Genomic DNA, 26,012 nt, shown 5'->3' with positions numbered 1-26,012 from the left:
ATGAGGAAGTCTGAGATCTATTTCACAGAATCACACATTGATTGAGGTTGGAAGTGACCTCTGGAGGTCATCTGGTCCAAACCTCCTGCTCAAGCAGGGCCAACTACGGCCAGCTGCCCAGAACCATGTCCAGGCAGCTTTTGAGTATCCTCAAAGATGGAGACTCCACAGCCTCCCTGGGCAACCTCTGCCAGGGCTTGGTCATCCTCACAGTGAAAAAGTGCTTCCTGATGTTCAGAGGGAACCTCCTGTGTTTCAGTTTGTGCTCATTGCCTTTGATCCTGTCACTGGGCACTGCTGAAAAGAGTGAGAACTGGCTCCATTCTCTTTGCACCCTCCCTTCAGGTTGGTCAAACATGATTTCACCTTTGTGAATCCATGCTGACTAACCCCAATAACCTTTTTGTCCTTCAGGTACATGGAAATGGTTTCCAGGACTAGTTGTTCCATCACCTTCCCAGGCACCAAGGTATGGCTGACCATCCTGTAGTTCCCCGGATTGTCTTTCTTGTCCTTTTTAAAGACAGGAGCGACATTTACTTTCCTTCAGTCCTCAAGCACCTCTCCTAGTCACCGTGATCGCTGGAAGATAATCAAGAGTGGCCTCACAATGACATCTGCCAGGTCCCCTCAGCACTCATGCATATATCCTATCAGGGCTCACAGACTTATGTACATCCAGTATTCTCTAACCTGACCCTTTTCCACCAAGGGCAGATGATCTTTGCTCCAGACTTTCCCCTTGTCTCTATGTGCCAAAACATACACTAACTAGTACCAGTGATGAGGGAGTAGAGGCAGTGTTCTAAAGCTGTACTTCTGCAGCACTAATTTATACCTTTTTCAAGTACTCAGCAAAATTTATGTGCATTAATTATCGCTGAAATTATCCTTTTGCATCTGGTCATTTCAGTACCGTGTATAAGTGTACAGCCACTGTCCATACATGCCTCTGTGCTCAAACACATGCTTCTTCTAGACCAACATTTCTCTTTCAAAAGATTCTTTTTATCAAAGGATTTCAACCAAAGTTGGAAATAAACTGCATGTAAAAAATCCCAAGCATGTATGTGTGAGAAAGTGTGTGTATATATATTTAAAGATTCCAATGCACACTTTGGAATAATGCACAGAATATCCTGGCAACTTTTAAAATTAGAATGTAAAAAAAGATATTTTAATGTAAAGAACTTGCATTTGTCTTGGGTGTTCTAAAATACAGATGAGCAATAAGAACAGGTGTCAGTTTTCATTGTAAGATAGTGAAAGTTTTGCATGCGTGTGCATGTACGCGTGCTGTGTACTACTCCTAATACACCTTAATTCCTTTTCCTTTCAAAAGAAAATGCTACTGTCGTCAACTCAAGGCTGAATCTTTACAGAGTTTGAAAGAAATATTGATTCCTTCTACTTGTCAAAAGGAATTATTTGTTGGTGGACATTTGTATTTTCGTCTTTCAAATTAGTATATGATCAGTTGGATTACATAGAACCTAAACGACCCACTGCAATCTTAGAGAATTCTAGGGAATAGCACTGTTGAACAGATTGCCAAGTATACATTACTTCAAATACTTTGATTCATTTCTGCTTCACTGTTTTATCTAGCAGCCCCCTTAGCAATCTTGGGAAAGTAAAAAAGTGTGTGAAACAACGTCCTCAAAATCTTTCTGTTGTCTACTCAGATTCAGGGACACAAAGTGATCAGGTGGGCACACTGCTTTAAAAGCAAAACAAAACATAACAGAAACAAGAAATGAAGAAGGAAAGATATTAACTTGTTCTCTATACACAAACAAAAAATATTTTTTAATGCAATTATTATGCAACCAACTTCCCAGTGGTTATTTTGGGTACCTCTAAAAAAAACCCCAAACCACCACTTCACATTCCTGATATTAAGAGAATATTTTCAGTCTTCACAGATTCTCAGGGATCAGATACTATTCAGTCCTTATAAGGCAGACCTAATACAATTCTATTTTAAACGAAATGGAACTCAGATCATATTCTACTTTAGTAGCTTGTCCATAACATACGTTTGGGACCACAATGTATGATGAATAGTTACCCACAAATTTGCAGTTTCCTTTTCTGACATAATTGCTGAACGTTTGTTATTTTAACCTAAACAGTATTTTGCAAATGCAGTTAAAAATACAAAAGCTAAGCCTTTTATAGAAATGCAAATTATATGCAGAAGTAATCAACCTTCACTGTATCCACTATCTTCCTGAATTAAAATACAAGTCTTTCTCACTGTAAAAAGAGATCTCTTCCTCAGCCAACTCCACTAATTACATTAGTTGCTAGATGCCATCTTATGGTAAGCTGGAAGAGAAGCCAGTCGTTCAGTCTGGTACTGAATTTGTCTTAAGCTCTGCCTCTGATCATTCCCCGATATTCGGAAAAAACATGTGTCCCATATGATTAATTCAAATTAAATGAGATCATGTATAGGGTGCTAAAAGACTCTGGTTGTCCTCTCCTCCATTCCATTCCCTGACAACTTTCACACCACTACAGACACTCACTCACCAGTGATCTAACTGTTGCAATGGTGGGATCTTTCCAGTTATAAATACACTCCACTGACTATATATGTATTTCTGTTATTTATAAGCTTGGAAAGCTCCCTTTTCTCCAGCCTTACACTGCAGCAATGTCTAAATAAAAGTCCCAAGACATAACTTTCTTTTTCTAGCCACACAGCTCTCTCTTAAGGCCTTCTTCACATTAAAAAGTAAAACTGTCGCAGAAAGCCACACTTAAAAAAAAAATACTGTGTTAGTCAACTTGAAGTGGTTGCTAGTGGCTTCCGTTATCATGAAGCTAAATATAGAATACAAGGAAACACAGAGAAGGTAACATTACTCTGAGTTTCCTTAACAGTATAACAGTGTTAAATCAACACTGGCCTATAAGGGAAGTGAGTGACAAACAAGGTTGGGTATGATTTGAAAACACCACTATTTCAGAATAACTTCCTGTACTGACACAGTTTGCAAGTCAGAACTATTCCGATCAGTAAGTATCTCAGTATAAGTCCTTAGTAATGTACCTCACAACATATGTCAATGCACAGGAATGCACACATACATAGGAAAGAATATTGAATGGACTATATTTCATAGACAAATCACATCTAAAAGCAAAAAGCTAAAGCTAAAAAAAAAAAAAAAAGAGAGATATTCAGCAGCACCAAGAGTGACTCATTCTTCTCTTCAGGAATCAGCTGCAAATTAGAATAAGAAACATGCTTGTCAAGAGGAAAAAAAAAAAAGATACATACCTTCTGGGCAAGAAGTGAAAAAGTATTTAACCATTAATAGGCTATAAAAATAATAGGCTAATCATGTTGCTGGAAAAATTCCTTATTTTATATACTTAACGAACACTAAATATTCACTTTGGTTCTATCAATTAAATTTATGCAAATTTCTTTTATGTTCACTTCTTAACGCAATACTAAATTCACTGCTGTACATAAAATGCCTGTATGCTTCTGAGATCTCATTGTAGGAACAGCTATTAGATAACGTATTAAAAAGGAAAGTGGACTTCAAACCCTAAAGGAAGTAGAAGCAGAAGAGCCTTACTAGGTAAAGTATTCTCCCGCACTAAGAAAAAGTCAAAAAACGCAAGAGAAAAATGTGAGTTTATCTATACATAGAATCTTCTGCAATTTACCCTTTGGATTTCTGAATTTTCAGTAGGCGATCTGAAAATGACTCTGTTACACAGATGACTTTTATCTGCAGACCTTTTTTTGATCAGTATGTTCTAGGGACAACTGAAAAGCTGGTGTAGAGCTAGTAAACTAGGCTCTGAACTGCTAGGGCATGCAAAAAGCTCTGAAACATCTAAATAGATGGCACAGGATCAGATTTGTGCTCTTACTCATATCGGGAAGAGGAAGGATATCTGGAATAAGGAACATTAGCACATCCAAATACCATAGGGGTCCTTCCGTATCTAAAATTTTCAGTTTCAGGTTCTTGAATAAATGCATAAGCACAGTGTGAACATATACAATGACAAGCGCTTGACAAAGAAATTCCAAAACACTGGGACAGAAACGGGAAATTCAGCAAGAAAGTTACTTTACTCTCAAAGTAGGTGTGAATTAACTTAAACACAACATTAAAGAATAAGCTGGTATGTCATGTATGGCATGCTTACTTAGGAAAGGTACCCCCGGAAGGCAGATTCCTCCTTTACTGGGTACTCAAAATGATGTTAATATGAGTAGAAATATTTTAAAAACTTAACTCTTTATGATAGCATATTTTAGGTAACAGTTATCAAAAAAGCAGTTAGTTCATCAGCTTCATAATGACTGACAAATATCTGAGTATACATTCCAATACACTGAAAGTGTAAGTTAAAATTTTAATATGTATAGATTACACTAAAGGGAAAAAAAGCAGCTATCTAAAAAATGTAAAGTTTTATAACAATAATGGAATGGTATATTTAAATTATTCATACACATAGGTGACATTTAAGGGGTGTAAAGAAATAAAGTGACACAAAATTGGCAAGGAAAGAAACACGGGGAAATATTTACAGCTTAAGACATCCAAAGCATTCAGGTCAAATAGAACGTGACTCAAAGTAAACTAGACCCATCCTGAACAGAAAGACTAACTGCATTGTCTGCTGTCAGCTTCACTGAAATTGAAATGAAATCACATGAAATACAGAAAGCTAACCAAAAATCACGATATCCAAAGTTAAGACCTCTAACAAAGATATTCATGCACAACAAGATTGAGGGTTGGAGAGGGCTGGGAAGGTTTTCTTTGACTGTAACACTGCGGGTTTTTAAAAAAATATATACTTATGGTCAACTATGCATGGAATAACAGCAACTGGTATGTTATTTTTTATAATATCAAGAGCAAAGATAAGTATTTGCAGTACATGCTATGAGTACCCACAGATTAAGGCTTTTTGAAAGAACATTCCGTTTATTTTTGACATGCTAAAACACTTCAAAAGGATTGGCATTACATTTTTGATTACTCTGATGCCTGTTATTGTGGAAAATGAGTGTTCTTTGATGACAAAAAAAGGCAGTAACAGCAGTTAAAGGGTAAACAAAATAAAGGCCTTCTTCACCCTACCCGAATTTCACTGGGAAGTTTCTAACAAATTCAGAAACAGATTTCTGAGAAAATTCTCTTTATAAAAAAGTTAATATATGGATTTAGAAAATTTCAGAAGTTCTTATTGTGTGAGACGTGATGAATAACTGTATCCTATCTCAAGTCCTTTGCATCAGGAAGAGGTATCACACAACATCCGTACTTACGTTAATAAAAGGGACAGAAGTGACTGCAAAACAAGGTTGCATGCTCACTTTCCCACAAAACGGATACTACATAGGCGTAGGTGAAAATCCCCTTAAAAGTGCAATGAATTTCAGCTGGCAGATGACTAAGCACTGATCAAAGAACTTTCTCTCTGCACACTTGCTGGTGATATGAAATATATCAAGAAATACAATACCGAACCTGTAATATCTGAATAAAAGGTTTCTCAGTGAGAGAAGGTAAAAGGCCACATACCAACCCCTTCTTCATCTAAAGGAGATGGAAGTTATGAAATAGCTGACATAAAGGAACAAGGATAAAACATTAACTCTCATAGTCATTTTAAATAAAACAAAAACTCTGAATTTTATGACATGATTTCTGGACAAAAAAAAGCAACAACAACAAACTATGTTTGGTTTTGGAATTTAGAAGCAACTTGTCTCTAAGTAGGGCTTTCAAATAAACTGTATTTTTCTAATAAGAGGCACAGATGACTAGGACAGACATGACTGTACATACTTGAGTTCATCAAAACACAGTGGGAGGGAAATCCAGCATATGCAAAAAATCCTTAGGCAGGTCCTATATGAAAAAAAAAAAGCTCTTCCTGGACAGCAAACATTGTTGACGTGCTGACCAAAAACTGTAGAAATGGAGTTGAGATTCACTTAAGGTAACATTAGATAAACTGATTAACAAATTTTAATCTCAATGAACAATTAAAATCTGTTCCAATATCTAATCCAGGTTAAGTAACTACTGCAGAAATTAATTAAAATACTGATATTCCTGCTCCCAACGTTACTCAGGTTTCATCTTATCTGGTAATTCTGTACTGCTCTTAAGAGTTAAGAAGGCACAATTAGAAGGATCTCCTACCTATAGTTACTTATAGACTTAGTCATGAGTTAATTTGCCCATTAAGTAAGAGCTTTTTCAGTTTTTTTCACTGTAAAGCAACCTTCCAGCTCTTAGTCTTGTAAGGTCTTCTCTGAATAATTTTTTATTTTTAATGCTAGATTTTTAATGTTATTTTGGAAGCCCTTGCATCCCTGCTGGACATAGTAACAACAGACTGATTTTATGCTGCACACAGACCAACAGCCCCACACTTCTCCTAGCCACAGTCTTCCTGCCCTGACCTGCAGAGATTGCAGTCGCGAAGGCACCGGCCACGAAGCTGCGTTCAGCTGAGTGCTCAGTGGTATTGCTGGTCGCTTCAGAGTCACTGTCTGCCGAAGCCACTCCCCAAATTGAGCAAGTTTCTTTGTTCCTAATACACAAGTTATCATTTAACTGTGCCAGTATTGGTATTTTTAAACACTCCTTCTAAACGGACACTGTTAACGCATTAAGAAATGTTAGTGGGATCCCACCAAAAACTCTTCCAGAACTGTTTCATGAATATTTTCCATTGGATTAAAATCTGATGATCATTTACACTTGAGAAACAGCCAGAATCATCATTAGGAAAGTTCACAATTCTGGAATTTTAACTTCTATACAGTCAGGAACCAGAATAAGAGAAATAAAAATAAATCTTTCTGCTAGTTTTAATCACAACAACCAAGTCAGATCCATATTGCCAGTACTGGTGAATACCTCCCTCAAACATTAGCCATCTTTCAAGATACGATGGCAGCCCCAAAATAAACTTTAGAATTAAGTTTCTGAAATAAAGATGCGAACACTTCAAGCAGTATTAAAATGCAACCTGTTTTCTATAAGGCAGGTAACAGTCACTTCTATCAGTGTAAAGAACAATTCACAGTATACTTCCCTATAATACCATTCAGTTGCACTTAATGAATTTTAACTTATCTGACAAACTCAGCACTGTATCAGTTTATACTATTGACCATGTAATTTTCAAAAAAGCAAATCCAATGAATAGAGAGCTAACTGTAATCTTCTTTTCCACTTGAAAGTCAAGCAGTAGCAAAAATACTGTTTTTATCAGTTTTCATTTGTATTAGGTAAGTAGCTACCTAGATTTTCTCAATTTTCTTTACAGAAGCAGCAGCTTTGTTTTCACCCCCCTCAATCTCTTTTTCAGCAATGTTTTGCTTCCTCTAGACAAATGCATGTTCTTGAGGCACATGTACATCCAGTACAAGTGGAGATAAGGCTGAAAACAGAAAAACGGATTCCCCAGCAAGTTACTTAACACTGCTCCCACCATGATTGCACTTTTCCTTTCACTGCTTTGCTAGCCTTCATTGCACTTATCAGAGCTCGGCTGGACATTGCTGTACTTCGCAAAACATTTTTCTGACTGTCACAAGCAGAATAATGTTGATTCCTGTAATCAAATAAAGACCATTTCTGAAATATTGACTATGATATTAAACCTTGGTGCTGAAGTTACATAAAGCAGTTATGCCCTGTAAGGAGAGTAAGCTTATTGACTACCAAGTGATTTTAAAAGGATGACTCAATGTTGGCACGGTTCCCCAGCTCATATACATAATTTCCTTTTCCTCCCCTCCCCTCCCTTGAGTCAGGAAGTCTCCTAGATGCATTTTTACTTGCTCAACTCGTTATGAATGTAGGATGAATTTTCAGTATTACCAGAAAAAATAAAACCCATATGAGCTACGCTTTTTGAAGTAAAAGAAGACAACAAATTGAAAATCAATTACTTTTACCTTTTGTGTAAGGGCTTATGGAAATCTTTATGAAGTTCAAAAGAGGAGTTAAAAATGTGAGGAGTGCATCAGTCTAGGTATTTTTAAAAATCTCAAACACATTCTATATACACTCATGTATTCTATACTCATTATGCTCCTACCTTTAAATTCAAAAATGCCTTTAACAAAAAGAAAAAAGATGCAATGTCCAACAAGCATTTCACAATTTCCCATTACTTCAGTAAGCAATGTTAGTGAGCTAAACCACAGAATAAAACTATATATACTAATATAAATATACTATATATAAATATATATACTATATACTAATAAATATATCTACTATATATATTTGTGAATAATATTCAATTTGAGTAACTTAATAGAACTTATGATCACTTAAATGCTTGTACACAAACAATTGTTCTAAAAAGCTGATTAAACACGCTGCTTTTGAAGTAGCAATTATCCTAATACAACAAAAAGCAAAGCACTGCCATGCATAAAATTAAGTGAAGCTGACTTAAGGATATTCTGTGTATGTTATCTGTTTTACACTAGTACTAAAGAAAAGCAAGAATACAGCAGAAGTAAGTTCTAATTAACATGGACATTTGAAGTCAGAAATACATGTTTTCACAATGTCTTTGCTTCTTTTTAAGGAAAAACTTACACTTCCAACTGACATCAAATTACTTTTTCCAGACAGCATCTCCTGCTTTAACCGACAGAAAATAAGATTTCCTAAAAGTAAACTCTATTTGCAAATGTTTAGTTTCAGGGTTTGTTTTTTATTCTTAAATTGTTAAGTCTCCAAGAAAAAAAAAAAAACGCATAGAGATAATAAAGAAAAATCACTGTATTTATTCCTTACTTTCTATACCTTCTACTCTTTCCCATTCCTGGCTTTCTACTACAAGAGTTTTGAGATCTAGAAGGATGTCTATGTCCACCTGTGTTCCAGGTAGCCACCTCACTCATGTAATGATGACTGCAGACCTGGTTACTGCGACTGAACTCCTCCCATTCTTTTGGTGTTACAGATGAAGCAAGGTAGGAGTTTGAAGAATGAGTCCTGTCCCAGAGCAACAAGTCAAAGGAAAGATGAGGCCCTTTGGATAAATATGACTGGCCAGGCCGGGAGGGTAATTCTGAAGATGCTTTTCCTCCTCAGAATGAAAATACAAAGGCCAGAAGTAGGACTCTACTCCTTCCCTCTCAAAGGAACTGTGAGCAGTAGGTTGTTTAGCAGGTAAAGCTGAGGAACTCCTGTAAGCATTTTAAAAGCTCAATGTTGGTCACTAAAAGCAGTTTTGTAATGCAATTCTCTTTTGATCAAACACCATGAAATTATCTCATGAACTAGACGGTGCATGTCAGCATTGGAAAAAAATACTCATTGGGTGGAACTTTCATTTCCCAGTAACTTTGATAGAAGTTTTGTTCCTACTTTGTGAGTACTAACATTTCAGAGCATCATAATTAAAAAAAAAAAAATTACATGTAAAAAAAAATTAAACAATTAAAAAATCCACAAGCATATTCAGCACTAATTTATGAAAGCTATGATTCCTGTTTTTTTGAGATAATATCCTAAATATACTCTGAAATTTATAAGCGCTGCACCACCTAGTATTTTAAAATCAACAGAATGTTAAAGACAATGTAATCAAGCTGCCATAAGAAGATAAAATAATGCCTTTTTTTTGATCAGAGAATTCTAAGAACTACCTTTATGTTGTCTGGGGAAAAGAATTATAATTTAGGACTATGTAAAAATCAACATTTATTGACTCAAAGTTTACAGTAAAAAAGCGGGGTATAATGCAGCCTATGTTCTACTGTTTTACATGCATGTTTTGTATTAGTGTTTCAGTTATGGCAAGCAAATTCAATTTCATTTTGTAACAGATATTGCAAAGTTTAAACCAGTACATAGGCTAGTAGGTGTTAAATTACTATCTCTTTTATTTAGAAATTACTAGACCTGCTTCACTTAAGATCTTAAGACAGTACACATGAATGTTGGTTGTTTTTCCTTTTTCACTGAAAAGTATTCGCAGACTTACAGGAGGAGAAACATGAAAAGTGATTTGAGTTTCAATGATAAAATGCTCTATCATGTTGCATATTTCCATGTATTGTTAAATAGTTCAGAAACAGTGTTTGGGATAATACTGTTCTCCACCAGAGATTTTTCTCAACTTAAAAAAAGCCTCTTATGTTTAAATATATGCTCAACAACAAGACAAATTATACAAATTAAACGTCTGCTATGACTAAATTATTACTTAAAAGTTGAAATAACATTAACTGCAACTTAAGCAAGAGCGTCACTATTCTTAATACTGTTTCCAGAAGTAAATTTGAGATATTAGTAAGCCTGAGTTATTTTAATTGTCACTCCATACATAACTATATTTGACAGTTTAAAGTACTACAAGAAAACATAACTATTAAAACAACCGCTAAGTATTAATTTTAAAAATACAAACATTTTTAATAAAACTAGACTCTCAGCAAGAAAACTTAACATACAGCTAAGCTCATACATTTCTGGAGAAAAAAAGTTTTACAGTATTTACATACAGGTAAAAAATTCCCAATAAGGCTAAATTATCAACAGGAACCTTAGAAACTTCTACAAAATGCGAGCACAACACAAACATTATTTTTTTAAAACAATATACAAAAGGCTTCGTATACAAATAGCACTGATCCCAGAGCCGTGAAAGACTAAAATTGCTTTGAAATGAGAGGTTTAATTACAATAAAATTTCCCCCTTTCCCCCTTATTCTTTTTAATAAGAAACTAAGCTCACCCGAACAGAACGAACACGTAGAGCCAGAAACTTAAACATGACTAAGAAACCATGATGTTTAGATTTTCTGACTGAGCGATCATAAGTCTAGCAGGGAAGACCAACCCTGGCGTTTTTGCTGTGACCAGCTGTTCCGGCAATTAGAAAATTTCCTGTCAGGCAAGTCAGACACAGTTGGGGGGTGGGGAGAGAGAAGCGGGTAAAAAAGGTCAAAAAAAAAAAAAAAAAAGGAAAAAATAAAAGAAAGAAAGAAAGAAAGAAACTTTTTTTTTTTAAATTCCCCCCCTCCTCCGTGGTAAAGAAAAACTGGGCAGCAGTGGTACTCATGTTGCTGATGCTGCAGAGATCAGAACAGGAAACTTAAACAGATTGCCTGATAGCAATATGCTGTTGCAGATGTTATTTATTCCTGGTTCCCAGAAAAGAACAAAAAAGATCAACATCTATTTCAGAAATCATGCTACTATGCAACATTTCACTAGATAAGGAGAATAGCAACTATTTTAAGTCCTACGTGTGATAATTGTATTTTTATGAATTTTAACTTAATTTTACATTTTACATAATATTTTAAGTTATCACATATCACTACTTTTTAGACTTCATTACAGAGAATGCAATAGGCTTATGCTTAATGACTATTTTTATTTACTAGAGTTGTTGGAGGACTATTTGCACATAGCCCTTTGAAATCCTGCACATAGAAAATGCTACACAGACGTTATAGAGCTGAGGCCAAGACAGATTGCAGAAATTATTTGAATTTGATCATGCAGCTCGAATGTCTGACTTATGCACCAATATTATATTGCTCTGTAGAGAGTGAAAAATTTCTTAAAGTAATAAAACACCTAAGCTTTCTTTCAATGTTTAAAAAAACTTCAAATGTTTCTAAAAATTAGAATTCAATCTAATTACTTTGAACAGTTAGAGATGAAGTTTTTAATTGATCGCTCTCTAGATTTACTATAGAAGTTATTGCTCTGAATATTGACAGTACCTTTAGCTTTTCTGACATTTATTAAAAACACTGAATAACACAGTGAATGCTCCATTAGAATATGGAGCAAGACTGCTTTTCTTCAAGCAATAAAGGCAAGTAACTACATTTAGTCAAAGGCATATACAAGTATTCAGCTATAAACAGATCCAGGTGATTCCATTTAGTGACTCTGTACCAAAGGAAACACACAGCAAAATACTATACTTCATCCTGCACAAGATATTAAAACAAACAAACCCTCCAAACCACCTCCCTTGAGCGAGTTCTAACAAATATCTGCAATTTTTTAACATTTTAATTTCTCTTTAGAAGACAAAGCCAGTAATTTACTTACTTTAAGTGACAGAACATATTGCTTCTATCACTATATCACATCCTGGCTGTCTACAGCATCAGTTTCTAACTTTGCCTTTAAAACCTGGATTATATGCCTCCCTAGTATGAGCGAAGACCCTCTTGTCTGAACGCAGAGATGAAATAAAGACCCCTCGTTCACGGCTTTCTCAAGACCCCACAAAGAACAATGCAACTATTTTGTGTTCTCTTGTTCTCTAGGTCTTTATTTACATCACATCTACAAGGATGAATCTTTCAAATTTTATATACTGAATATATAAAATTGTTATGATAGATTACACAGGCATTCAGTAACAACTACTACACCTTGAGCCCTCAATTACCATGTACTTCTTACACTTCAGCATGTTACAGCCTTTTTGGAAGAAACAGCCTCTACTACAACAGCAGTAATACAGCATGAAAAATGATTCGATATTTGTTTCGGGATAAACAAAGCTTCTTGAACACAAGGATTTCAAGTATTTCACAAATGGTACAAAAATTACTTGAAGCTTTTCTCTCTTCAATTGTTTTAAGCTTCCAGCTACTTCCTCCTCAAACTGAAATATCTCAAGAATTGCAGTTTAACAGCAATATAGTTGTTTACACTTTGAAGACGTAAAAAAATTTTCAATGAATAAACGGGAGACCATTCAAGCTCTCTGCCTTACCTTGTCAAGAACATGTATGAATGCGCTAAGAGGAGAGTGATCAGGAATTTCCAAATCACTAAATTAAACTCTATGGTAGTAAGGAGAGCTAAAAGCAGAGATGGAGAGTAAGTGGTAAGACCTACACTATCGAGGAGGTTCTTTAAAGCTGAAAAGATACTGTCGGTAAATAACCATTTTCTTCTCTTTTTCTTGTAAGGGTATGGGTGTATTCTGCTGCAGATAAGCTGTATCTGCTAAGGGTGACAGGAATAAGGCATTTCAACTGCAGCATTCGTGCAATTACTGACTACTGCTCTTCCAAACCTTTTATGTGACCTCCCAGTGAAGTACAAAGCACAGTGTTCAGGGGTCAGCGGGGTTACTTCACAACAATAGTTCTCCTATAACTGGCATGAGTCTGCAGCAGGTGGAAGAAATTTCTTGTGTTCTGGGAGAATAAAGCCTGCATGGTTCCCAAAGAGCACTACTGGCCAACCAGAAACATTAAGATATATACTACATAATTCATTTTGAGAATCTCTGAGAAGAGAGCTTGCCCTTTTAAACACTCCTTCGTATGAGAACGAGACAGGTTAGAGGGCAGCAGTCCCCAACAGGGAAGTCTGTGATAACAAGGACAAATTACTCCAGCAAATTGCTCCCCTTACCTTGAAGGCTCTGATAAGGATTTGTATGATATATGTTTATCATGAAACATAACTGTCTCCAAAACAAAAGGAATTTGCTATGCCCATCAGTGAAAGTCTGTCAATTGCAGAACTCCACTGGCACAATGCATTTTGTCCTCCCGTACAGAAATATAAAGTGAATTCATCTCTCATTTACCCCTCCTCTTCTTTTAAATTGGATGCTCTGAATTCACAAAAATGAAGAGAAAATGTGATCAGACTTGCTGTCCAGACGTTCAAGAGAATGGGGCTCACAGTCTCCACAGAGAGCAGGAGATGTGAAAGATGCCTGAGGAACTCTCAAAGCAGCGCACAACATGTGGGAATCCTTAAGTTTTACTGAATAAAATGTGCATGCCACAGTGGGATGCTCACTTTTACACATAACCAGGAAAAGCTGAAGCATTTCATCTAGGTGTAGTCCATTAGGTAGACAGACAATCTTCCTATACCATCAGTCTGAGAAGTGTAATAATGCAAATCAAGTCTTTATGCTGCTAGACAAGCAAGGCTCTATAGTATGAATCACCTTCAATTATCTGGAAAAAAACAAAGATGGAGTGTATGTAAGCTATGAAAAGCCCTCATTTGATGAAGGTCAACAGTTGAGGAACAGAGAGCTAGTTTTTGGAGTTTTCAGAAGCTGAGTAACATACTTCTCTTCATGATAAATATGTTTGTATAGCCATAGCAGCAATATTCTATTAATCAGGGGGTGTGGCAGTTTCCATCTGCTAGTTTACAGGCTTTTCAGGGCTACCATCTGTTTTCTCCTCATGTAACAAGTAAGCAGCTTGACTTCTAATGTTGCTTACACTCTCATATTCTTCAAATTTCTGACCAAAATCCGGAAAGTATGCCGCACCTAAGACATTAATTGCAAAATAAGCCACTTAGAAAATCCATTAGAAGACATCAATGAAAGAGTTTTGCTGTAATCTTGCCTCAAAACCTGATGACATCTTCGGAGAAAAAATATTCCAGGATTTGCCTTCTTTATATGGGTTTTATATCTAACAGCTAACATCTCATCCTTTGCACTGTCTACAAGGATGCTGTAGCTTCTCACACGAAGGAGCACTATGCTCATTCTTACAAAGGTAAGATTCATGTACTTCACTAAGATTCTACCAAATTCATCCAAGCTGCAGCACAGCACTGCACTGGAAGATAATGAACTTCCAATTTCATTACATTAGAAGGAAAAAACAGTATTCTGCCTTTTACAAAGGAAAAGCTGGGTATGGACAAGGAGTAACTGGATTCAAGTTTTACAGATGTAAACAGGTTGCTTGGGAAACTTATTTGTCCAAGAGTCAAGTTATTTAATTGTAAAATAGAATTAAATACATGTGTACATACATTTAAACATACTTAGTAAAATACATTAGAAGGAATGTAAGAATTATGGACCACCTTAAAGTCTGAGTTTAGTATTCATAACCCAGACTGCTTCTTCCACTGCATTACACGGTGCACACTGTTTCATTATATGGCCAGGTTGTAGTCTGGCTTTAACAGAAACTACAACTTACTTCATAACAACGAACACGGTGTTATATTGAATTATGTAGTATTACAGTTTCAAAAAATCGCATTGCTATGGCTGTAAGGAAAGCTTCCTCAGTTTGATTTCCACATGAACGGACAGTAATCACACATGCAAGAACGTGTAAGCAATGTGAAAGAGTAACTTGACTGTATTCCTCACCTCCCAGTAAAACCACCAAAATATTAACTAGCCATTTACTACTGGTAAGCTATCCGAGGAGCTGTTTCAGCCAAAATTAAATATCAGTCTGTAAAAAGTGAGAAAACCCAAACTCAGTAGTCTATGAATACTTGTGAATCCAAATATTTATGTAATATTTAAGAAATTCTAACTATGTCTTACCACCTCTACCATAGAGCCAAGAATTTATATCAAAATACTGACAAAAAATACACACAGAGAAAACCGAAAGGTAACGGTTATGCCAGCAAAAGGAAAGCAAACATATAAAAACAATCATCAGGAATACGGTCACAGTCATGTTAACACACATGATTTTTCTTGTCATTGGAAACTGTTACTGAGCACCTGAACAGCAATATCCACCAGAAGTTTGGAACAATCCTGAAACAGTGCTTCAACCTGCCAAAGTGCAAAGTTTTTGAAACTAAGAGTTCTCACTAGTATAATGTTATTATAATATTAAAAATTGAGGTGAAACTAAAAATCAGTTAAAGCCTCTCTCAAATGTTTTAAAATCTAAACATTTTCAGTTTAATTACGCTTTTTTTTTTCCTAAATTAAATAATTTTAACATTCTTATCTTTCAGTATTTTGATGGACAGTGACACAACAAATGAGATTATCCCACATTACTCTGGTTTTAGTAATGTTGGCTGAGTGATGGGAGGCTGTTTTGCCCATAACTGCAATTGGTGAGCGATCTCCCTGTCCTTACCTTGACATCTCCCCATCACTCCCACTCCCGCGCCCGCCCACCTCCATTGACCAGTGTTCCAGTGTTTTATAGATTCATGGTAAACTTTACAGTATACACGCATGCAGACTATAGAATCTCGATGTTGACCGATCAAATTCAATACTTTGATGAAGAGACTATACTGCCTACATACTTCAAATTATTTTTCTAATCTATCTTAAAGCCTTTCTAAGATGATGCTTTCCTTATAAACTCTTCTATTAAAACATTGATTGGCAAGAAAAAGGTCATAATTTTCATCTCTCCTGACTGCAAACAGTTGTTTTATTTAAATACTATTAGAGAAAACTAAATGAAAAAGACATTTTTAACTACTGACTTTTATGTGTGAGCATTTCTTACACTACCTTTTGACTACCTACCAACTACAGTCTTAGTTACCTTATTTATGTATTTTTAGTAAGAGGATGACAGCTACTCAGATTTAGTTTTTCATCATGCAGATCAGCATATTTTACTATACTGCTTTATGCTTTAGCTCTATTTAATTCTATGTATGCTTTAATTCTGCTTATTTAAAAGTAGTGTTTTGTTTTAAGTTTTACCAAAGCATACCAGAAGTGCAATAATATTACCCAACCACCTCCACTGGAGAGAGGGTTTACTTTTTCATCCCAGTTGTTTCAGTATGAATAGGGTCCACTCCTACCTATACTTAAAAAAAAGTAATCTTCAGTCCTTGCAGGTTACCAAGATGAAATATATGTGAGTTTTTCTGCAACTTACAAAATATTACTGAAAACAGCTTTTCACAAATGCTGGAACCTAGTATTTTTGTATGTTTAATAATTATTCTTAAACTAGTAGAGTGCAATGGTAATAATCAGTAGTAGTAAGTGTTTTAACAGCTAAATTGAATGGAACAAAGAACACAGCACACGCAATATGCTCTTCACATATATACAAAACAGGAAGCTACTTGCTGTACTAGCTGTAGTTTCTGGTTAGCTTTAGCTGGTAGAAAAGCATACATCATGACCGTAAGAGCTCAAACAATTAATCTGCTCAGTTAATTTACTCAATCTCTACGGACACAGATACAGAAAGCAAGGACAGACAGCACAAGAGTGAGAAAGGTAGCAAACAAAAGGCTTTGAATAGCTTCCTGTCTGTCAGTAATGTTCACTTAAGCTTTCACATTAGGTCAAGCCTCAGCCAGTTGTTCACTTGTTCTTACATTTATTTCCTGATGGACCCAGATCATTTATGAGCTACATCAGATAAAAAAAATGTTGACAGCAAGCTATAAACCCAGATATAACCAGTATATTCACTATAATAAAACTAGAATACTGAATGATTCCTCTTAAGAGAAGCAAGACTTTGAACCATACAGCATATTGGACTCCTCAGAAACAGGTACGTACTGTCATAGCTCCTGCTTTTCTTTAAACAAACTACCAAATTTGAATCAAAGCTATGCAACTCCGACTCTCCTGTCAATTAACTTTACTTTTGACCAAAGGAACAGAGATGTAACAAAATGAAATTTATCTTTTGATACACAGAATACTAGAGAGACTTCCTACGTAGACAAAACTGTGTTAGGTTTTAATGTTTATTTTAAATTTCTTATCTGTTTCGCATTATCAGTACACTATCCAAACACTTAACACAGCAAAGGGATTCACCTTCTATCTCCACAGAACTATGGCAACTCACTCTCTATCCTGATCTTGCATATCTTGCACACCTACCAAAATATTTTGTCTCTTACCTGATGTACTCGTACACACTAGGCCTGTTTACTCTACTGTACTCAGTTACAGCTGAGAAATTTCATAAATTGTCAGTGATCATTTAAGTGCTCTAAGTCCATTTCAGTGTAAAGTTAAACCGAGGAACTTAAACAAATTTCAGTGGTAATTTAAAATTAGTCTTTATCTTGCACCAAAACAGACGTAAAACACTGAAAGAATATCACATCCCAGGTGAAGTAGTATTTTAGTAGTTGACAGACAGCACAGTCTAACTTCTAGCTATAACTCGCTGAGTAGCTGTAATAATTTTTTGTGTAAAAAATCCAGACTATTTTATATCACTATTGGCAACCTTTTACTCACCACAATCTAGAAATGAATGCAAAATAAATTTCTAAAATACTGCTCTGAGGCATTAAAAAGATAAACCAATCTTAATGAAGTGACTCAAGCATGACAGAAAGAATATTGGAGAAATGTCTCAATTTTTCAGTGGTCATACGAGGCCTAGTCAGCATGGGTTTGTTTATGAAAGGCAGGTCCTGCTTGACTAACCTGATCTTCTATGACAAGGTGACCCACTTAGTGGATGACAGAAAGGCTGCGGATGTTGTTTGCCTGGACTTTAGTAGCACCTTTGATACTACTTCTCACAGCATTCTCCTGGAGAAACTGGCTACTCACGGCTTGGACTGGCGTACTCTTCGCTGGGTAAAAACCTGGCTGGATGGCCGGGCCCAAAGAGTTGTGGTGAATGGAGTTAAATTCAGTTGGTGGCTGGTCACAAGTGGAGTTCCCCCAGGGCTCAGTATTGGGGCCAGTTCTGTTTAACGTTTTGTCAATGATCTGGACGAGGGGATCAAGCGCACCCTCAGTAAGTTTGCAGATGACACCAATTTGGGCAGGAGTGTTGATCTGCTTGAGGGTAGAAAGGCTCTACAGAGGGACCTGGACAGGCTAGATCAATGGGCCGAGGCCAACTGTGTGAGTGTCAGGTCCTGCACTTGGGTCACAACAACCCCATGCAACACTACAGGTGTGGGGAAGAGTGGCTGGAAAGCTGCCCAGCAGAAAAGGACCTGGGAGTGTTCGTCAATAACTGGCTGAATATGAGCCAGCAGAGTAGCAGAGTGCCCAGGTGGCCAAGAAGGACAGTAGCATCCTGGCTTGTATCAGAAATAGTGTAGTCAGCAGGATAAGCGAAGCGATCATCCCCCTGTACTTGGCACTGGTGAAGCTGCATCTCTAATGGTGTGTTCGGTTTTGGGCCCCTCACTGCAAGAAAGACATTGAGGTTCTGGAGTGTGTCCAAAGAAGGGCAACGAAGCTGGTGAAGGGTCTGGAGCACAAGTCTTATGAGGAGCAGCTGAGGGAACTGGAGTTGTTTAGTCTGGAGAAGAGGAGGCTGAGGAGAAACCTTATCACTCTCTACACCATCTGAAAGGAGGTTGTAGTGAGGTGGGCATCAGTCTCTTCTCCAAGTAACAAGTAATAGGACAAGAAGAAATGGCTTCAAGTTGCCTCGGGGAGGTTTAGACTAGATGTTAGGAAAAGTTTCTTCACCGAAAGGGTTGTCAAGCACTGAAACAGGCTGCTCAGGGAAGTGGTGGAGTCACCATCCCTGGAGGTATTTATAAAAGACATGCAGATGTGGTACTTAAAGACATGGTTTAGTGGTGGACTTAGAAGTGTTAGGTTTACAGTTGGACTCAATGATCTCAAGGGTCTTTTCCAACCTAAATGATCCTATGATATTGTGTTAAAATAGGTTCTTCCCCCCAAAAAAAGTAGCAGTTTGGAAATGTCTGAAGAAAAGTACAGGAAACCACTTGTAAGTAATCCAGCAGTTATCAAATCCCGAAAGAGAAATTTGATAGTTGTGGTGGGTTAACCTTGGCTGGCTGCCAGACACCCATGTAGCCACTTTCTGACCGCATCTCCTGGTTGATGGGCTCTGCTTTGGCCAGTGGTGGGTCCATTTTGGAGCCAGAAGAACTGTCTATGTCCTACACGGTGAGGCAGCCCCTGACCTCTTCTCACAGAGGCTACCCCCTCTGCTACCAAAGCCTTGTCATGTAAACCCAATACAATAGATGAAAAATATAATTTTAGCAGATAAACACAAAACAAAAAAGCTCATAGGAAGAAGGTGAAGTTACAGACTTAAAAAAATTATCATCAAGCGATGGCACTAGTCAGAATAAATTAACAAACCAAACCAAAACTGAACACTTTCCCAAAAACAAATGTTCTTGTTCAAACAAGAACTCAATTAAGCACTGTAGTCTATGTTGTGCAGAATATTACAACAAATGATCTCTTTCTGGTGTTGTTTTCTAATCACACAAATACTGTTCCTTTCCTACTCTTAACACTGCACTACTTTAGAGTAATCTGTCATCACTTGCTTTGTTTCTTCACCGTGTTAAAGACAGTAGAGCCTTGCATGGCATGAGGAGGAATCAAAAGTGATTATACAGTGCGGGCTTTTTATCTCCTATTGGCTCATATTGGCTTAAAAGCTACATCTATTACAGGTATGTTTGAAAACAAGCATGGAAACGGCAACTGCACACATTATCTAAACCGGCTCTGTCCACAGCTTCAGCAGAGAAACTGCTATGGCATTGCAATTATATCCATACTGCATAGATGGAAGCAGCTTTGACCATCTAATCACAAACTGAAGTTTGCACAACATGCAATACCATCATATGAACCCTGGACTGAAACCAAATGTAGCGTTCCAAAAATTGTGTTTTATTGGTAAGGCCTTATATTGTCAGTGTCTTGGTTTCAGCTGGGACAGTTAGCTCTTCTTTTTAGCAGCCAGAAGAGCTCCGTGGTTTGGTTTTAGTCTGAGACTTGCTCTGAGAACGCTGACAGCGCACTGGTGTTTGTAGTTGGCACTGAGGTCTCAAGGACTTTTCAGCTGCCGTGTTCTTGCCAGTGTGCAGGAGCACAACAGGATAGGGGGGAGCATGGCTGGGACAGGGAGTCCACAACTCTCCTTATGATTTGTACTTAGACTTAGGATTGATGGCCAAACTGGCCAATTAGTATTCCATATGATGCAGCGTCATGCCTAGTATAAAGTGAGGGACAGCCGGAAAGAATAGCCTTTGCTCTTCCGGGACTCACTTTTCAGACTCTCAGAGTGCTCTCTCTGTGTCACTTGGGCCTCTCACTCATCCGGGATTGCAGTATCGGGATTTATCTGTTTCAGGATTGTTAGTTCGGGACAAGACGGGCCTCAGCCAAGGGGTGGTGAGCAATTGCACTGTACATCACTCATTTGTATATATTTATCCTGGTACATATCTGTACATATAGATATATATATTGGTAGCAGTAGTAGTAAATTGTTCTTATCTCAACCCACGGGTCTCTTTTCTTTTTCTCTTTTAATCCTCTTCGTCATCCCCAGGGGGTGGGGGAAGGTGAGAGAGCGGCTGTGAGGAGTTTAGCTGCCAGATCAGCCTAAACCACAACAGCCAGGCTTAACAGTCAGCTAGTAGTCTCTAACACAAAACTACAGGTAAACACTAAAGTTGCCTTCATGTCTAGAAAAGGTCACAAGCATCACAATAAGAAATCTGAATTCACTGGTATCTTCACATTATGAAATTTTGTAAACTGTCAGTTTGACACTGTGCTGGCTTTGGTGGGACAGAGTTAATTTTCCTCACAGTAGCTAGTATGGGTCTATGTTTTGGATTTGTGCTGAAAACAGTGCTGATAATACAAGGATGTTTTTGTTACTGCTGAGCAGTGCTTACACAGAGTGAAGGCCTTTTCTGTTTCTCACACCACTCCACCAGCGAGTAGGCTGGGGGTGCACAAGAACTTGGGAGGGGGCACAGTTGGGACAGCTGACCCCAACTGGCCAAAGGGATATTTCATACTATATGATGTCATGCTCAGCATACAAAGCTGGGGGAAGAAGGAGAGGGAAGACATTCAGAGCAATGGCGTTTGTCTTCCCAAGTAACCGTTATGTGTGATGGAGCTCTGCTTTCCTGGAGATGGCTGAACACCTGCCTGCTGATGGGAAGCAGTGAATGAATTCCTTGTTTTGCTTTGCTTGTGTGCGCAGCTTTTGCTTTACCCATTAAACTGTCTTTATCTCAACCCACGAGTTTTCTCACTTTTACCCTTCTGATTCTCTCCTCCATCTCACCAGGGGGGAGGTGAGCAAGCACCTGGGTGGTGCTTAGTTGCCAGCTGGTGTTAAACCACCAGAGACATGAAGGTAAAGAACTTAAATTATCAATGAACCTTCCTGACTGTGATCTTCCCTTTAGCAGTAAACTCTATTTTCAAGAAGCTTGGGTTAAGAATTCCTTTGATTAATGCCTCTCAGTTACAAGAGCAATGGAAACTACAGTTTCACAGTCCTTCCTCACCCTTGATCTTCTTCTGAAAGACTATTAAAAGCTGAAAGCAGAAAGGAATATCAGGTATGGGCTTTTAGAATTTACAGATAGCTGAAACAAAAAAAAAAAGTTATTGGGAAGGAAGAAAAAAGGGATAGATACCTGTTTTTTTGTATTCACTTGCTAGTTCAAGCTCAGAGTGACCACTCTACACCTATGCACGCTTCACAATGCATTAGTTCAGAGCTCTCTAATACTGTCCAGATCCAGTTTACAGCAAACAATCAATATCTACGTCAATAGTTCAGTCTGTGTCTTTGGCTATTCCATCATTATGAAAATTTCACTACGTATGTTTCAGCATTTAGCAACTTAACCGAGCCAGGGAAGGGGTCTTAAGTCACCATCTAAATTGATACCTACAGCTATCATCTTGGAGTATCTCCAAGCAAACCCTTCTGGAGCCCTTAGCTTTGTCAGCTCTGGATGAATGAATAGAAGTTCTCTGCCACTCCAATTTAGCCAGATTAGCAATTTAGGAAACCTCTGGGCCTCCATGGACTAGCTTTGCTATTCTTGAATGCACTCCAATGTGACACTTCTAAACTTTTCAACTGGAAGTCCAGGAAGAAGAGCTAGAACTTTTTATCTTGGTTTCTTGGTTTTACAGAGAAAGGGAACAGAAAGAATCTCCTAGGTTAATGAAGATTTATTATGCAAATAATCTGGTTTTACACAGGTCAATAAGGAAAATATGAAATGACTAAAGCTAACAACAAAAGGGCATAGATAGATACTGACGAGAAATCTTATGACAGTTATGGAAAAACAAAGGTGAGAGCTGCTGTTACATGTTGCATATCAAACTAGAAGGGGAAAAGCTACAGTGTACACTGCTGCTCTGAAAGTCTCGTATTTCATACAGGAAGTGCAGGTGTCTACAACGGAATCAATGTGGAATTTAACCCTCAGAGAATCCTTTGCTGTGACACAACCTATTAATGAAGCATATTCTGGAACTCATAGATGTAAAATATTTTCACCTATGCACCGATGAGACTAACAGAAGCCAATAGAAGTGCTTTGCTTGCTGGCACTAGGAAAAGTGGACAGTAAAGAAGAATTACATGTTTTTAAGGTTTGCTAAGATAAGAAAATAGGAGCTCAATCTCCATTCCTGTTCAGGAATGCTCTAACTAGCCACATTTTACTATCAAACCTTCTCACTTCCCAGCCCAATTATAATTTCTATCATATTCATCTTTGTGATTTCCACAGGAAAGCCTACCTCATATTAAAAATACTAGGGAAACTCTACATCATACAAAAATACTAGAGAAAGCATAAAAGTTCCTCAAAACGAACAGTAGGAGAGCGAGTTAGTGAGGAAATCTTTCTCAAAAATATCAGGATCCTAGATGCATTTCATGTCAAGTAAGCCTAAACAGCAAAACATTGGTGGCAAACTGCCTGTAAATTAAGTGATGTCAGTGTGCTACAACATTGTACTATCTTCATTACAATCATCTTTTACTCACAGTTTGTGGGTTGATATCATCTTCTGCCATAGGTTCATCCACAATTTGCTGTCCATTCTGTAAAAAAACAGACGCAGCAAGTTACTAGAAATGCTGAATGCAAGCACAGAAATAAATATATTGCAGATGTGCTTTTATGGCATGCTACTCTACAGGATCAAGTGTTCTCTTCTCCATATTCTATTAAAAAAAAAATAAACCATTGAAAGCAAACACAGAAGACTGCATATTGCTGGCACACAATGCCATGTTCATTTTGATCCTCATGTATTATCAACCGGATGAAATCACAATAAGAACTACATAAAACAATCTGGCATTTGAAGCCTTACCACTACACAGCTAGACATGATTTCCACTACTACAACTTCTGCGGAAGAGTTAAACCTGATGAAGACTGAACAGCAAAAAGCCACAACAAAAAAATAGATAAACAGGTTCTTTTTAAGAGCAAGACCTTAGGTAGCAACAATCAGTCCTTACTCTACAATGACTACTTCAAAAACATTTTTAACTACAATACAGCCTTATGAAAACTACGAATGCAATGCTAATTTTATTAGCCAGCATTTACTACTTTCTATACTTTTCTAAGGGTCATTCTAAAAAGCCACACAGGAACAGGCTTTTGAATTTGAAGTTTAGCTATACAGATTTAAAAAAACCCAAAACATTAAATACTTTGTTGGTCAACAAATGCTTTTTCTTGTCAGTGATGCTATCCTTGGAGAATCTCTAAAAAACATTTTTCGCAGAAAGATTAACAATGACCTTGCTTACACAACAAGCATGAATATTAGCAAGTTGTAAGGAAAAGTATGTATTTCCTAAGTTATAGTACAGGATATCACCTGGGGAATTAGTTCTTAGTTTGCTCCTAAAGTTTAACAGCCATTCAATGTGATTTGAGAAACAAAAACTATTAAAAATGGTTAGTTTCCATTACCACTGGAGGCAGAATAATTTCATTTGTGCATTGTTTCCCTAGAGAACACAAGGCCTAATTAACCTATTTTTTTCAAAACTTAATTTAAAGTTACACGCGTGTACGGAAACATATTTTCTAGATGTTGGAAAAATAATAAAAGCTGCTCAGAGATTCAGAGATTTTTAGCTCCGTTCTACACCTTCCTTCCCACTGTTCAAGTTTTTCAGCAGACTTCTAGTGTGGAACCTTCCTAACATTTTTTGGTAACAACTTCTGATTAATATAGTCTTCCAGCTTGCACATAACTAGAGGAGAATCTTTTATATGAAGTGACAGATTAAATCTTAACAACTTATGAATTCTAATTTTCAAATATTGCAAATACATTGAATGTTCAATCTCCGATGATTACCAGCTCTCTACCAGAGCTGAGCATTTTTTTGCTAGAAGATGCAGTTGGATAAAGCTAAAGTCTGAGAATTATATGACACGTTTGAGGTTTTTTGGTTTGTTTTTGGGTTTGTTTTTTTTTTTTTTTTTAAGGGATGGACAGGGGAAGAAGGTTCAGCTTCTGATTGTCTCTCCAGTGCAGAGTTCTGGCACATGGTTAACACTGTCATTTTCTCATCTTAACCAGCTTCAGCAAGATACCAAAGACTTCTAGTACAACTCTAGTCTACTCTAGAAGTCATCTTTCCATGAGGGAGAACTAGTGAGAAATCAGTTTCACATGCTTTAGGTTAATGCAGAGGTGAATACAATCTTTATAAGCTGTCTCAGTTAAGGGCAGTCAGCATTACACCTTCTAGTTGTACAGCTAAGGGTAATATGGTAAGATGATGCTCTAAAAAGTCTAAATTCCCCTACTGTAGCATCTTTTACTTATAGCTTACAAGCAGTGAATATGAATATTGTACTATCCTTCTTTAAGATACATAAAAAGTTGAAATTATCAAATAGAAGACCATAAAACTACCAGTTTAGCTAAATAACAGAAACAAGTGTTTTTAATAAAGCCTGTTTACAAGGAAGCATATTGTGTATATGTGTATCATTACCATCAAGGCCACAAGTCACATACTTTCCCTTTTCTCAAAACTATGGCATCTATTTGAATTAAATTAATATTTGTGTTTTAGCTAGACATCTCTACATTCTGTTCATGCTACAAGATAGCATCCAAAGTATCTCATCAATAGGAAAAAATGAAACAAAAACCAGTAGAACAAATAAGACAATTGACTTTAGCTGGAAAGGAGGAGTCTATAATGTCCTAACAACTAATGATGGCTAAACTCTGGGGCCTAAAATAGGGCAATTTGTGTATCAAAGCCACGTGCTCTAAACTGACTCCACATGCAGATTTTCAGAAATAGTGATTCCTGCTACAACAATTATTGCACTGAATAACAATGTACATTAACTGCAAATTAAGTAAGATTTTACTACACACTACATAAGATTTCATGCTTACTATTTTAAGGCAACTGAAACATAATTGAAAGTGGAACACACCATCAG

General features: G+C 37.0%; 1 protein-coding gene across 1 annotated transcript in view; it reads right to left on the bottom strand.

The window, feature by feature from the left end:
* The window catches only part of RPS6KA3 (ribosomal protein S6 kinase A3), an 86,251-nt gene that overhangs the window by 46,876 nt on the left and 13,363 nt on the right, over window positions 1-26,012 (bottom strand). Inside the window, 1 exon segment of the mRNA XM_086615496.1 lies at window positions 23,564-23,620. Coding sequence (XP_086471622.1) covers window positions 23,564-23,620 — 57 coding nt within the window.

This window comes from Tauraco erythrolophus, chromosome 1, assembly GCF_009769465.1.
Source record: "Tauraco erythrolophus isolate bTauEry1 chromosome 1, bTauEry1.pri, whole genome shotgun sequence".
Lineage (NCBI taxonomy): Eukaryota > Metazoa > Chordata > Aves > Musophagiformes > Musophagidae > Tauraco > Tauraco erythrolophus.
The sequence above is the reverse complement of the archived record's forward strand: the minus strand, read 5'-3'. Positions and strand labels throughout refer to the sequence as shown.